Consider the following 14123-nt stretch of genomic DNA (forward strand, 5'->3'; position numbering starts at 1 on the left):
TGATTTATGGGGCCCACATTTACAGAGTGGTCAGCACCTGCTGGTCCTGCTCTTGAGTCCAGGGTCTTGGTGGTGAAACAAAAACAAAAAACAGGCAAAAAAAAAAAAATCTGCTTTCATGGGGCATGCATTCTAGAGGAAATCAGATTCAATGAGTAAGTAATCAATAGCATGTTCAGTGGTTTAAAAGGGCTAAGAAGGAAAATGAACAGGGAAGATTGCAAGAAAGGCCTCACTGCAACAGGTGTTCTCCGTGGGGATGATGCTCCAGGGAGGTGAGCACGGCTGTGAGCAGAAGCCAGTTCTGTCCCCTGCGGGTCACAACCAGGCCTGTCCCAGCAGAGGTGGGAGCCAGGAGGAGCCGGGGAGGGCTTCTTTGCACGTGCTCACCCTCCTGAGGCTGGGCCCCTGCTCCCAGCACCAGCCCTGCCGCCGCTGCAGACCCGGCAGGTGCACCAGGCAGTTGCAGGCTGTAGACAGAGATGCAGAAGTCATCCGCGTGTCCGTGCATTTCAACCCAGCGAGGTCACCTGCAGGGGAGGGTCAGCGCTGCTGTGGCACAGGGGTGTGTAGAGGTGGGCAGGTGAGGCGGAGTCAGCCACAAGGAAGGAAGAGTGCTCTGAAAGTTCCCGGAGGACCCAGGAGCAGTTTTGTGCGACATGTGACATTCGCCCCATTTGCTTCCCAGCCAGGGCTGGTAACGCCTTCCTCAGTGGGAAACATGACGATGGGTGGGAATCTGAAACTTCTTCTGTGGAAGAATTCCATCTTGAAGGTGGGTAAGGCGCTCAGGGGCGGGGGGGGGCGGTGGCGTCTCGTGGGGAGGGACTGGATGTTGAAGTTAGGTTGGGTTCTAGTAACAAATTAAAGAAAAAATCAACTTTACTTGGAATGGGGCCCCTCTCTGCAAATACGGCCAGTTCCCATTGGAACTCTGCAGACTGTCATCACTGAAGCCTGCACCGTTGTTACTGGTTTCTCGCCGCTTATGCGTGGAAAAGTCGGACAGGGTGGCATCTAGCTCATTCTCTATTGCGCAGGGAGGCTGCGGGAGGGAAAGGGCTTTTCACAAGGAAGACTTGCCACCTGGCAACTCAACACGAGGGATCTACTTTGGATTACCACCCGCTTTCCTTTCCATTGCAGAAGCGGAAGACCCTGGCCACCGTGCTGGAGATCCTGGCGCCACTGCTGTTCTCCACGATCGTCATGTATCTTCGCCTGAACAGTCTGCCCAAAAAAAGGCCTCCTTTGAATTACCTTGTGATCAACATCAGTTTGCTGCCAGACTTCTTCTATTTCCCCATGCAGACTAGATACCAGCTAGTGTACATCCCTTCCAAGAGCAGGACATTAAAGGCTATCATGGAAATGGTGGAGAAATCCTTTGACGTTGAGTTTGAAGGTGGGACACAGAGATGGGGTACGGGTATGGAGGGAGGGCATTTCTCCAAAGTTGGAGGCCTTTGCCAGAGGGTGCTTATGGTTGTGATTCCAAATGTGGGGTCTCCAAATCCTAAAAAGTCTGCAGAGGTGGTCGCTGGGGGAGAGCAGCCCATTCTGATCCTGCAGCCACACCCCCCGGAGACGAGAGATTCTGAATTAGCGCTCCGACTGGTCTCGCTTTTCTTCTTGACCCCTTCTAGTCCAGTCTCTGTGTGGATCCAGGAAGATCTCTCAAAGGTCAGTGGGGTCTGGCCAGCTAGTGCCTCAGCCCCTCCTGGGCTTCCACTGCATGGGGAGCCAGGCAGGCCCTTCTCTGGGCTCCCCTGCACCCCATGAGCCAGGCAGGCCCCTCTCTGGGCTCCCCTGCACCCCACATGCCTCCCGAGGGCTGTGCCTTCCTAGCCCTGCAATGGTGCTGAGCAGAGCAGGCAGCTTGGGTTTAGGTCTCTCACCTGTGCCTCTGTATCTCGTGGAGCCCTGCTGGCTCCGCTCACAGCATTTTGATTCACGTTTCATCACATGGCCACAAACAGCTCTCTGTGCCGCACCTGCTGGGCACAGAGGGCGGAGGCCCGTGTCTGTCTCTTCTGGGCCTACTCTGTACCTGGCACACACTCGCTGTTCAATACGTATTTATTGGATGGAGTAATGCACTTAGGGAGATACAGCTTTTCAAGACATGGAGTCCACAAAATGTGGAGTGATTTTCCAAAGTTATACTATGTGTTTTTGTAAAAGTATTCCAGTAACACAGAAGGTACAAAGTGGAAAGAAAGGGCAGTCCTCTCCTAGCTCAGAGTGCTACTCAGTGCAGACAATTCTTTCAAAGGCCCTCTGTGGCCACGTGTGTGGGGACCGCTGTTTTGCGCTTCATGCTTGCCTAGCGCCCTGAAATACCATTCCAATTCAGTTGTATCTTTCACAAATGTGAGGTTATGAAACAAACAACGGAGAAATCTTCTCTGGGGAGGTGATATGGTAGTAAAGCTGTGAGGGTGAGGGACAAGCCATGCGGGGTGGGAGGGTGACCTCAGGACTCGAGGCGGCCAGCAGGGGGGTCGCCGAAGGGTCGGGGAGCTGGCAGCCGTGGGCGAGGAGGAAGGAAGTGGGGAGAGTGGTCCCAGTGAGGTCGGAGTGTCTGCGGGAGCCTCGAAGGCCTTGTCCAAGTCCTGGATTTCCTTCTCCCGCCCAAGCCCGCCCGCCGTGGGAGGGTTTTTAAGAAGAGAAGTTACATGATTTGTTTTAGAAGAGCCGTCTCTGGCTGTTCTCTGGAAGAGAGACTGGAGCCCCTGGTATTCGCAGACATTTAGGAGAAAGTGGATGGGCAGAGGGGAGACACGCAGGCAGACGGAGCTGCGTGGATGAATTCAAGATCAGTCTGCACCGGGAGGAGCGCCTGGGTGGCTCAGTCGTTAAGCGTCTGCCTTTGGCTCAGGTCACGATCCCAGGGTCCTGGGATCGAGCCCCGCGTCGGGCTCCCTGCTCGCTGGGGAGTCTGCTTCTCCCTCTGCTTGTGCTTTCTCTCTCTCTAAAACAAAATATATTTTTTTAAAAAGCTGCAGCAGGACATCGCGGGTCAGAAGCCCTCCTGCCTGCTTTGGGCCTTTCTTGGTAGGTTGCCCTCCTACTCCCGAAACATTTTCTTTGCATCTGGGCTGAGTTTCCACCCCATTTCCAGGGACCCCTCAGTGGCCTCCGCAGAAAAGAAAACATTTCTATTCTGTCTTCCCTTAAGATCCCACCTCAGGCAGTTTATCTTTTCTTTGGGATCGAGGTCTTGAACGTTTATTTCTTTTTTTTTTAAAGATTTTATTTATTTATTTGACAGAAAGACACAGCGAGAGAGGGAACACAAGCGGGGGGAGAGGGAGAGGGAGAAGCAGACTCCCCGCTGAGAAGGGGCCCGATGCGGGGCTCGATCCCAGGACCCTGGGATCATGATGTGAGCCGAAGGCAGACGCTTAACGACCTAGCCACTCAAGCGCCCCTTGAACGTTTATTTCCGCCTTATTGCTTCCGACTCACGTCTTGCCTCGTCACAGTGTGTGTTCTGCCCTCGGGCCCATGATGACTCCTGCTAAGAGGAGTGTGGCGCTGACTGTGGGTTCCAGTGCTTTCCTTCCTCGCGTGGCTTGCGGCCACCCGCCATGTGCTCGCATGTTTGCAAAACGGCCGAGGGAGTGAGTGAGGCTTGTGGCCCCTCAGCCGAGAAGCGGGCGCCCCTGCACCTGCTCAGGGAGGATGGCGATGGGTGGGCAGCGGAGGCCTTCCCGCCAGCCCCTGGCCGACTGGATTTTCTCTCTGCAGTTCTAGGCTATTCTTCGGTGCTTGTCTTTGAAAGTTACATAATCCAGGACCCCAAAGCCTTCTACATGTGGGCCGGAATTGTCTTGGATCACCACTTCAATGACAGCAAGCAGCCCCTGCCGCTGGAGGTAAGGACGGCCCTTCTGGAACAGCCTGATGGCGCTGCCCAGCCCCAGGGGCGAGTCCGCGAGGGAGTCTTTTCACCTGAGCTGCCCCTCTGTTGTCCTGTGTTACTGCCCTGTCTTACTTCCGGAGGAGGTAAGCAAACGCTCCGGGCTTCACCTCTTACAACCTGGCCCCGGGGGCCCCTTCCAGTTCTCCAATTCCTTACAAGGGAAGCCTTGTGCAGGGGAGCCTCCTGCCGAGGGCAGAGGGCTACGTGAGCAAGCTGCTTGATTACGGACTGGGTGCCCGCTCCACAGCCACTGGCTGTCTAGCCGTGGGAAGGGCGCTAGCCTTTCTGGGCCTCAGTTTCTTGACCAGTGTAATGGGACTAATAGTAGTTCCTAACTTGGAGCATTAAATGAGTCTGTGCCCAGGAGAGAGCCGGGAAGAGAGGCGTTTTCCAGAAGGACTGGTCCTAGTTGCCACCATGACTAGCATGGACTCAAACGTGGTAGGGCTTTCTGGCAGTGGTTCCCGTCTGGGGGTGGGAAAGCTTTGGTGTGGTGCTGTACCATCGCGTAAAGATTAATTGTCAGAACTTGCTTGGGGCGTTAGAAGCCGGAGGCAGACTTGTTTATAAACAACCAGCAACACTTGGCAAGCACGTAGGAATGCCAGGCACACCCAGGGATCATCCGACTGGATCCTGCAGTATGTCTGGGATGGGCGCTGTTAACATTCTCCCCACTTTACTGACGAGGAAACCAAGACAAGAAGGTCAAGTGACTTGCCCAAACGCTGCCTTCCTCGAGGGGGCTCTCCCAGGATGGTGGTGGCAGACCAGCGTGTGCTCCCCAGAGGGGACAGCCATCCCTGCCGTCCCAGCTGGCCTCGGGCGCGGGTCTGCTCTGTCCTGGGTCCTCTCTGAGCGTTAGGATCTTATGACCGAGGTTGTCCTCCCTTTATCCTCCACAGATCAAATACCACCTGCGCTTGAGCTGCATTCAGAGGAACTCCTTAACCTTGAAGGTGACGACATACCATGATAAGCTGGAAGGCTGGGGCACATCCTTCCTTTATCCTCCAAACCCGAGCCAAGTGCCCCTGGCCTTTGGACATTTCGACGGGGGACTCCCTGGTGAGGAAGCCCGTGTGCGTGGCCCTGTGTGCGCCCACCTGGTCCCGAACTTTTCAGAAGAGGTTGAGGGAGTTACGTTTAGAAATGTGTCACTGGGTAAAATGCTTTCCTTCTAGAGGAAGTTAAAGCAGCAATTAAGCGTTTGATTTGTACTGATACTGAACTGCTTGAAGGAAGGATGGAAGTATTTTACAGGAACCAGGAGGGTATGTTCCTTTTCATGCGCCTGTGTGTACTAACGTTTGCTTTAGCTTCCCGCAGGCTGGGGGAGCAGCCGCGGGACAGCAGGGGCACCCGTTCTCCTCTCCTGAAGGACGCACGCTCCCTACATCCCTATAGAGTTTGGGGCTCCTTCTTTGTCGGGGGTTCAGGGAGGCCTCCCTGCAGGGAACGAGCTGCTCGTAGGAAACTGAGCTGCCAAGCTGCACCTCACTGTGGGATGAGTGCACAGCTGACGTGGAGCCTTGGGCCTGCAAGTCCAGCGAGGGGGAATGTAAACCGAGGGCTCATAGATACGTGTGATTTTAGAAAGGGTACCAGCCGCTCTGCAGAGGAAACTCTCTTACCCGCAGTCAACACCACATGACAGTTCCCGGGATTTTAGTGTCAACGTGTTCCTCTCGTGTTCATCCTCACGGATCTGGGGGTCCGTATAGGGGTGGGCCATTGGGAGACCTTGGTCACCTCCACTTCACTGCTGCGTGCCCCACCCTGGCTCTGCCCACAAGGAGGGCCAGGAACCCGCGCTTGAAGGTGGGGCCATTATCTCTCTCTCTTTTTTTAAAATTTTTACAATTTATTTGTTTGACCGAGAGAGACACAGCGAGAGAGGGAACACCAGCAGGGGGAGCAGGAGAGGGAGAAGCAGGCTCCCTGCGGAGCAGGGAGACCGATGCGGGGGCTCCATCCCAGGACCCTGGGACCATGACCTGAGCCGAAGGCAGACGCTTAACGACTGAGCCACCCAGGCGCTCCTGGGGCCATTATCTCTTAAAAGATCCCGGGGCCTGGCGTCTTTGCCCTTCAACCTATTTTTCCCAAAAGCTGACCTCAGCCCACCGGCTATGCTGTATCAAAACAAGGGCTGCTTAGGGTCAAGATGGTTTTTGAGGTTTGGCAGCAAAATCTGATGCCCATAACCCTTGGGTCACAGCGGTGACAGTTCAGAGACAGTCACAGTCAGGGAGGGGGGCTGTGGTCTCCCAAGTGCTTTGAATTTAACCATCTCATATGTCCTGGATAATTAGAAGTGCAGAGCGGGCACCCTTTCCCTGGAGCCTGAGTGCTTAGTGGAGGAGATGTGGCCCCACCACGCAAGAGTGTTGTATGGGACATCCCTTGTTTTGTGCGTTCAGGACACCTTTGCCCTGTTCTCTGATAAAAGACGCCATCACAGCCACGGGGGGCCCGTGGCGACTCTGCTCCTTATTCCACATGGCAACAGGTGGACTCGAGAGAGCCCGTCCTACTACTGTTGGTGCGTCTTCACAAATCGCTAGCCACAAGCATCTGATTCATCAGGTGTCCTGCTGTGTCAGTCTTTCTGGGTCTCTCACACCTGGTGTCCGCTGTGTTCTCATGCAGGATACAGCAAGGCAGGCTTCCTGACCTTACAGCATGCTCTGGACAAGGCCATCGTGCAGCATTGCGTCCACAATGTGATGACCCAACTGTTCGAGGACCTCGCTGTGCTTGTGAAGAGGTTCCCGCATGGAGCCCACATCCAGGACACGTTCTTGCTGATCCTTCAGAACGAGTTCCCTCTTCTGTTCATGCTCAGCTTCATCTGCATCCAGCTCATCATCATCAATTCTGTTGTCCTGGAGAAAGAGAAAAAGCTGAAGGTAGCCCCACTGGCATGGGATGCATGCCTCTCCCGGGACCCGGGATGTGCGGGAGCACTAATGAAAAATGACCAGAGTGGGAGTGAGGCGAAGGCAGGGGAGAGGTGCGTAGTTGTCAGAGGGACATCCAAGGTGAGTTGGAAGGTGGATGTTCTTCCATCATTTGACCTGCTTGCCACTCAGGCAACCCCATCTGTTGTGATGACATGAGTCCTTGCTTTGGGGCTCGCCCATGGTGGCTGTTCAGGAGATGCTTGTGGAATGACTCCCTGAGAAACGCACAAGGAGGGGAATGACCCCCAGGAGTAGCTCGCTGTCTTGCTGCTGCAGCCGGGAGCACTGTCCAGGGAGCCCCAGCAGAACATAAGGCTGATCCCACGAGTTTCTCTGCCTTCTGTGCTCCGGGGCCCTGCCCGCTCTCTCTCGTGACTTCTCTCTTCACCTTTTGCTAATTTCTTCCCTTTTGATTGATTGTTATGACTGTGTCTAGAAAATAGCCTGCCGGTGGCTCCTTGGCCTTGCTTGGCCTCACCCACCGTGTCCGGTTTGCTCCGTGGTCTTGCACGCACAACGTGCTCCGCCGGAGGCAGTCTGCGAGGCTGCCACGGGTGTCTGCACCCAACGTGGTAAGACAGCTGGCTCTTCTGCTTTCCCTAGGAGTATGTGCATGATGGGAGTGAACAACTGGCAACACTCGGCTGCCTGGTTCACCATGTTCTTCATCTCCACCCTCATGGTCGTCTCTTTCATGACTGTCCTCTTCACGCAGGTACGTGTCTCGGGCCCTCAAGATGTGCTTGGCTGTGCAGAGGAGTGGGTGGCGGTGCTGAGATTCGGCAGCTGGGGGGAGCACAGCTAGTGATGAGCACCTGGGAACCCTCAGGTGGATGCGGGGTGGTGCTTACTGAAACTCTGTGGGGATCTGGCGTGGAACGCGCACCATCAGGGAGATTGCCCTCCCGCCGTTCCCAGCTCTGCGAGGACTGGACGCAGGCGTAGTTAACTTCATTAGGGAAGTGGAATTCCAAGAGATGTATTTCATAAACTTTAAAACATTGCAAATTTTACACTCTACAGATAGTTGAAAACTGTTTTTGTAAGAGATGAGGACATTCTCTCAGGCCCGTGCTACCTTGTTAAATTTTCCTTCTACGCTGCTGTTGAAATTCGCTGTTTCGATTTGCTAACTTTCATTTAATGACTAAATTATAATCCACCATGTGGATGTATGAAAATTTGCCTTCTAAATTACCAAAGTTGGGGCACTTTGGAGAAGGGAAGGGAAGAAAACCCAGACCACACAGCAAAACACATAAAACAAAGAAAATGGCCAGAAAGCATTAAAAAGAGGAGATGTCAGCTTCCCAAAGGAATACCATAGTCTTCTGTAATAGTGACGATGACAAATGGGATAAACTCTCTCATTAAAGCCAAAAAGATTCACACTGGGTCAAAAACTGAATTCGGACTTACACTTTCTTTAAAAAAGGTACACGGACTGAGCATCATTTGTAAATGGTCGTGGACACTGGATCAACGTCTGCCTTAAAAAAAATCTGTCTCTGTTGTTTAATTAGGATCATCTTGTAAAGTTTTTTTTTTTTAATTTCTGCATTGTTAACGGGTATTTCATGCCTTCTCTTCATTCTCTCCATGTAAAAACGGTAAAAACGACGTGTGTCTATGACTGCAACACAGGTGCACGGTGTGACGGTGTTCAGGAACAGCGACCCTAGCTTGATATTCATTTTTCTCCTGTGTTTTGCCACTGCCACAATTTTCTTTGCATTCATGATCAGCACATTCTTCCAGAGAGGTGAGTCCTGATACAATTTTCGGTCAGGGAGGGCGTTATTGCTTCTGTTTCTGGTAGCACTGCTACTCAAGTTACCTACAGCATGAATTATTATTCCTCCAAAGCCGAATTTTCACCTCTATGGTTACTTTAGCAGTAGACTGATTCCATTCCCTGTCCAAGGCTTAGGGAACCATCTCATGTACGTCTTTTTCTGCTTTGTTTGGCTGCTAAATGTCACTTCAAACAGATGCAAATGGTTAAGTCCCAACTTGGAAGGAAATGAGGGATAAAGCATCAGTGCAGATAGTTTTCCAGGTCTTGATTGTGAACTTGGGCACAATGATAGGATGGCTTCTGAGACACCATAGTAAGACCGGAATTCCTGGGACTTTGGTCCTATCAGGAGGGGTGTTCCCTCTAAAATTATTGGTAGAATCAATGAACTACTAGGGACAAAAATAACAGGAAATGGGGTCAAAGTCAGAGCGTGGGAGAATGGACTGCTGATTCAAATAGAGAGGCAGAGGTAAAAACATTCATGGAGGGCGGGTCTAGTAGTTGGTGACAAACAGAGGGCTTACAAGAACTTGGGGAAAAATCAAAATGTGCTATAAATGAAGCCAGGCAGTTTACTCTATACATTTGTGAATATTTTACATTAAGTATCATGTTCTAATGTTCTAATATGTGGGCCTTGGCAAATACCGACTCTACCAGTGTGGGAGTGGGTTCTTTGGGAGGTTGACTGGGCCTGGACACCATCTCCTGATTTGAACTCTATACCGAGTTCTCCACTATCCTCAATACAAGCATGGCGGTGGGGGGGGGTGCTGTCAAGTAAGAGAATTATGTGGGGACCTGGGAGCATGACTATCAGAGGATGCTTGAAAGCTAAGGCTAATGTAGTGCTAAAGGTTGAAGCCAAAAAAAATTGACTTTGCAGTCAAGCATAAGAAATAAGCAGAGGGCTGGAAAGAAAAAACAAAACCAACGAGGTCAGAAGCACAATAAAGCAAGAACAGAGTGGAAAGCAGATAGCAGGCAAGAGTCCCAAGTGAAAGCAAAAATATACCACATAACGTCAGAGTTTATGATCACTTGATTTTTGATGAAGGGGCCAAGAGAATTCAACAGGTAAGGAATAATTTTTTCAACAAAGAATGCTGGAATAGCTGGATATCTATGTACACAAGAATGAAGTTGGACCTCTATATCACATCATACATAAAAATTAACTCAAAGTGGATTATAAACCCAAAGGTAAGCACTAAAACTACAAAACCTTTAAAAGAAAATCCAGGCATAAATCTTTGTGATCTTGGGTTAGATGGTGTTTTCTTAGACATGACACCAAAAGCATAAGTCATAAAAAAGAGGATTGATGAATTGGACTAAATCAATATTAAAAACTTATGTGCTTCAAATGATACCATCAAGAGAGTGAGAAGACAACCCACAGACTTGGAGAAAACATCTGCAAGTAATGTATATCATGAGAGACTTATATCCAGAATAAATAAAAGAAAACTTACAACTAAAAAATAAAAACACAAATATTCCAAACTCATTCTATAGGCCAGCATTACCTTGATACCCAAATTGGAAAAGACATGAGACCAATAAAACTACAGATCAGTATTCCTTATGAATAGAGGTGTAAAAATCTTCAACAAAATACTAGCAAACTAAGTCCAACAGCATATTTAAAGGATTACACACCATGCCAAGTGGGATTTATACCAAGAATACAAGAATAATTCAGCATATGAAAAACAGTAAATATAATACACCACTTGAATTGAATGAAGGAAAAAATAAACACAATTTTATTCACTTTTATTTGTCTCAATTGATATTGAAAAAGCATGTGACAAAATCCAGTACTTTTCATGATAAAAACATTTAACAAACTAGAATATAAAGGAATTATCTTGACCAAGAGTGAGCATTTACAAAAACCCCACAGCTAACTTCATATTCAATGGTGAACAATTGAAAGTGTTCCCCCTAAGATCAGGAAAAAGATAAGGATGACCACTTTCCCCTCTGTTACTCAACATTGTACTGTAAGTTCTAGGCAGAGCAATTAAGAATGAAAAAGGACTAAAACGCATGCAACTGGACAGGAAGAAGCAAACTCTCTCTATTCAAACATGACATGATCTTATATAGAGAAAATCCTAAAGAATCCACAATGGGAACTTTTAGAGCAATTAAATGAATTCAGCAAATATTCAGGCTAGAGATCAACACCCAAAAATCAGTTGTGTTTCTATACACTAGCAGTGAACATTCCAAAAAAGAAATACAGAAAACAATTCCACTTAAAATACCCCCCAAAATAAAATACCCAAGAATAAATCCTCCCAGGGGTGCCTGGGTGGCTCAGTTGGTTAAGCGACAGCCTTCAGCTCAGGTCATGATCTCAGAATCCTGGGATCGAGCCCCGCATCGGGCTCCCTGCTCAGCAGGAAGCCTGCTTCTCCCTCTCCCTCTCCCCCTGCTTGTGTTCCCTCTCTCTCTGTCTGCCAATTAAATAAATAAATAAAATCTTTTTTAAAAAAAAAAGAATAAATCCTCCCAAAGAGATAAAAGACTTGTTGAAAGAAATCAAAGACAACTTAATGCAATGGAAAGACATCCCATGTTCATGGATTGGAAGACTTAATATTGTTAAGATGTTCATATTCCCCCAGATTGATCTAGAGATTCAATTGAAATCCTATTAAAATCCCAGATGCCTTTTTCTCAGAAATGGACACGCTAACCCTAAAATCCATATAGATTTGCAAGGGGCTGCAAAAAGCCAAAACAATTTTGAAAAAGAACAAAGTTGAAGCCTCACACTTCCTGGTTTCAAACTTACTACAAAGACAAAGCAACAGGGATCAAAATAGTGTGGTACTGGCATGAGGATGGATATACAGACTGATGGAATAGAATTGAGAGTCTAGAAACAAGTCCAAATAGCCAATTGATTTTTGACAAGGGTGCCAAGACCATTTAATGAGGAAAGAATAGTTTCTTTAAGGAATGGTGTTGGGACAGCTGGATAGCCACTTGGGACTCCTACCTCACTTCATTCCTTAGCTGAATAATATCCCATCATATGGATAGACCACATTTGGTTATCCATTCATCTGCTGATGGACACCGGGTTGTTTCCACCTTTTGGCTACTGTGAATCATGCATCTGTGACCATTCGTGTACAAGTGCCCGTCTGAGTCTGCTTTCAATTCCTTCGGGCATATACCTAGGAGTATAAATGTTGGGTCATATGGTGATTCTATTTAACTTTTTGAGGAACCAACGAACTGTTTTCTACAAGAAGCTACAACATTTTTACATTTCCAGAGTGTAGTACATGAGGGTTCCAATTTTTTTTTTTTTTGAGAAATGTCTGTTCAAGTCTTTTGCCCATTTTTCACTTGCATCGTTTGTTTTGTTGATGCTGAGTTGTAGGAGTTATTTATGTATTTTGGATATTAATCCCTCATCAGATAGGATTTGCAAACATTCTCGCCCCTTCTGTGGGTTGTCTTTTTACTTTCTTGATGGTGTCTTTTGATGCAAAGAATTTTTTTTTAAAGATTCCATTTATTTATTTGACAGAGAGAGACACAGCGAGAGAGGGAACACAAGCAGGGGGAGTGGGAGAGGGAGAAGCAGGCCTCCTGCAGAGCAGGGAGCCCGACGTGGGGCTCGATTCCGGGACCCCGGGATCATGACCTGAGCCGAAGGCAGACGCTTAGCGACTGAGCCACCCAGGTGCCCCTGATGCACAGAAGTTTTTAATTTGGTTAAAGTACAATCTCTCTTTTCTTTTGTTGCCTGTGCTTTCAGCCTTTTCTATCTTGGGGCGCCTGGGTGGCTCAGTCGTTAAGCGTCTGCCTTCGGCTCGGGTCATGATCCCAAGGTCCTGGGATCGAGCTGGGCATCGGGCTCCCTGCTCGGCGGGAAGCCTGCTTCTCCCTCTCCCACTCCCCCTGTTTGTGTTCCCTCTCTTGCTTTCTCTCTCTGTCAAATAGATAAATAAAATCTTAAAAAAAGAATCCGTGATTTATAACGGTGCCCCAGGAAATGCCTCACTGGTGATCCCTAAAGGGTGTGAGAGCTGCCACCCAGGACACCCATCCCAGCATGCGGCTGTGGTGGAAAGGTGGCATCCTCACTCCTGGTTGTTGCCTCCAGATCACACTTCTCCCCTCCCTGCTCAGAGCATCAGCCCCTTTGAGGAGGAGGGTGTCATCTGACTAAACCACACTCTACTTCTTACTGAAGCCTCTCTGCTGCTTCCTGTTCCCTCCTGCATTCACTGGAGCGCTTCATCCTCTAAACTTCAGCATTGCCAACAACTGTGGTGGCCAGAATCTCAGCCCCAAACACCTCACTCTTGACCCCCACATCTCTCTGTTTAGCTCCTTCCCTCTTGCACCCACCTCCCCCAGTAATTCTTTGACCCCCATCTAGATGCCTGATCCATTGGCCCTAAGGCTCTTTCACTACCCATCACCCCATCGTGAGCCTCGCTGGCTTCCTCAGCCTGCTCAGAGCCCATGGCCCTTCACTGCTTTGACTCCTTTAACTTACTTGCATTGCAAATCCTCAGCCCTGGTCCCACCAAGCTCCCTGCCTACCCTGCACCTACACCTGAGCAGGAGAACCTGGCTGGAGAAAAACTCTCCCTTGGGTGGACCGGTCTTCGATTCTCAGTGAGGTCCCCTGGCCACCGCCTTGCCATCCACCCACATTCCCGTGTCAGTTTGTCCCACACCTCTCTGGGACAGCACTTTAAAACCTGTTCCCGACCCTGCAATGGACAGCGGCCTTTCTCCCTTCCTCACCGAGGCTCGCAACTCCTGCTCTGGTCTCCCTGGGCCGCTCCGTGCACACCCTGACCTTGAACAAGTCCACAGACTGACTGGGCATCCGTTTCCCCTTCTGGGAAACAGGAACATCACAGGCCTTATAACTTTGCTATGAGGATTAAATGGGGTGTTACAAGTAAAGTGCTGAGAACAGTACTTGGTATATAGCAAGAGCTTAGTCAACGTTAGCAGTTCTCAGCGCCTGTTACAGGGGAAGAACCTGACACTCAGAGAAGTCATACCAGGTTCAAGCCAGGTTTGGGGCAGGGCCGCCGGACGCCTCAATGGGGCTCTTTCTATCATGGATGCAATCCTCACGGCCCCAGCCCTACTCTCTCGACTTCCTGGAAGTCGAACGTCAGCATTCCACCTGAGCTCATCTCCCAATCCGGAGCCACCAGGCTCACAGCCTGGAAAACCCGAGTCCCTGACCGTAATTTACTCTCTCCATGACGCGGGGCAAACGTCTTTACTGTGGCTGGGCCTCAGGTTCCTCTGGAAACAGGGAGGGCAGGAAGGCTCAGTAAGCGGCTGTGGGTGATGTGCTGGCTTCGGGGCTGCAGCACGTGCCACGTCGGTGAAGGAGAGGGTTCGGACCGCAGGAGGCACTGTCTGT

At 49.8% G+C, this 14123-nt stretch overlaps 1 protein-coding gene across 1 annotated transcript in view; it reads left to right on the forward strand.

Annotated features, from left to right (window-relative positions):
* Positions 1 to 721: 721 nt before the first annotated feature.
* Positions 722 to 14123, forward strand: part of LOC114215658 (ATP-binding cassette sub-family A member 17-like) — a 61836-nt gene continuing 48434 nt past the window's right edge. Inside the window, 8 exon segments of the mRNA XM_088017053.1 lie at positions 722 to 775; positions 1147 to 1405; positions 3754 to 3881; positions 4834 to 4996; positions 6581 to 6840; positions 7144 to 7148; positions 7501 to 7615; positions 8539 to 8656. Coding sequence (XP_087873179.1) covers positions 722 to 775; positions 1147 to 1405; positions 3754 to 3881; positions 4834 to 4996; positions 6581 to 6840; positions 7144 to 7148; positions 7501 to 7615; positions 8539 to 8656 — 1102 coding nt within the window.

The sequence above is a fragment of the Eumetopias jubatus genome, unplaced genomic scaffold (assembly GCF_037043125.1).
Source record: "Eumetopias jubatus isolate StellerSeaLion01/CBP00866 unplaced genomic scaffold, mEumJub1_p1.0 scaffold_12, whole genome shotgun sequence".
NCBI lineage: Eukaryota > Metazoa > Chordata > Mammalia > Carnivora > Otariidae > Eumetopias > Eumetopias jubatus.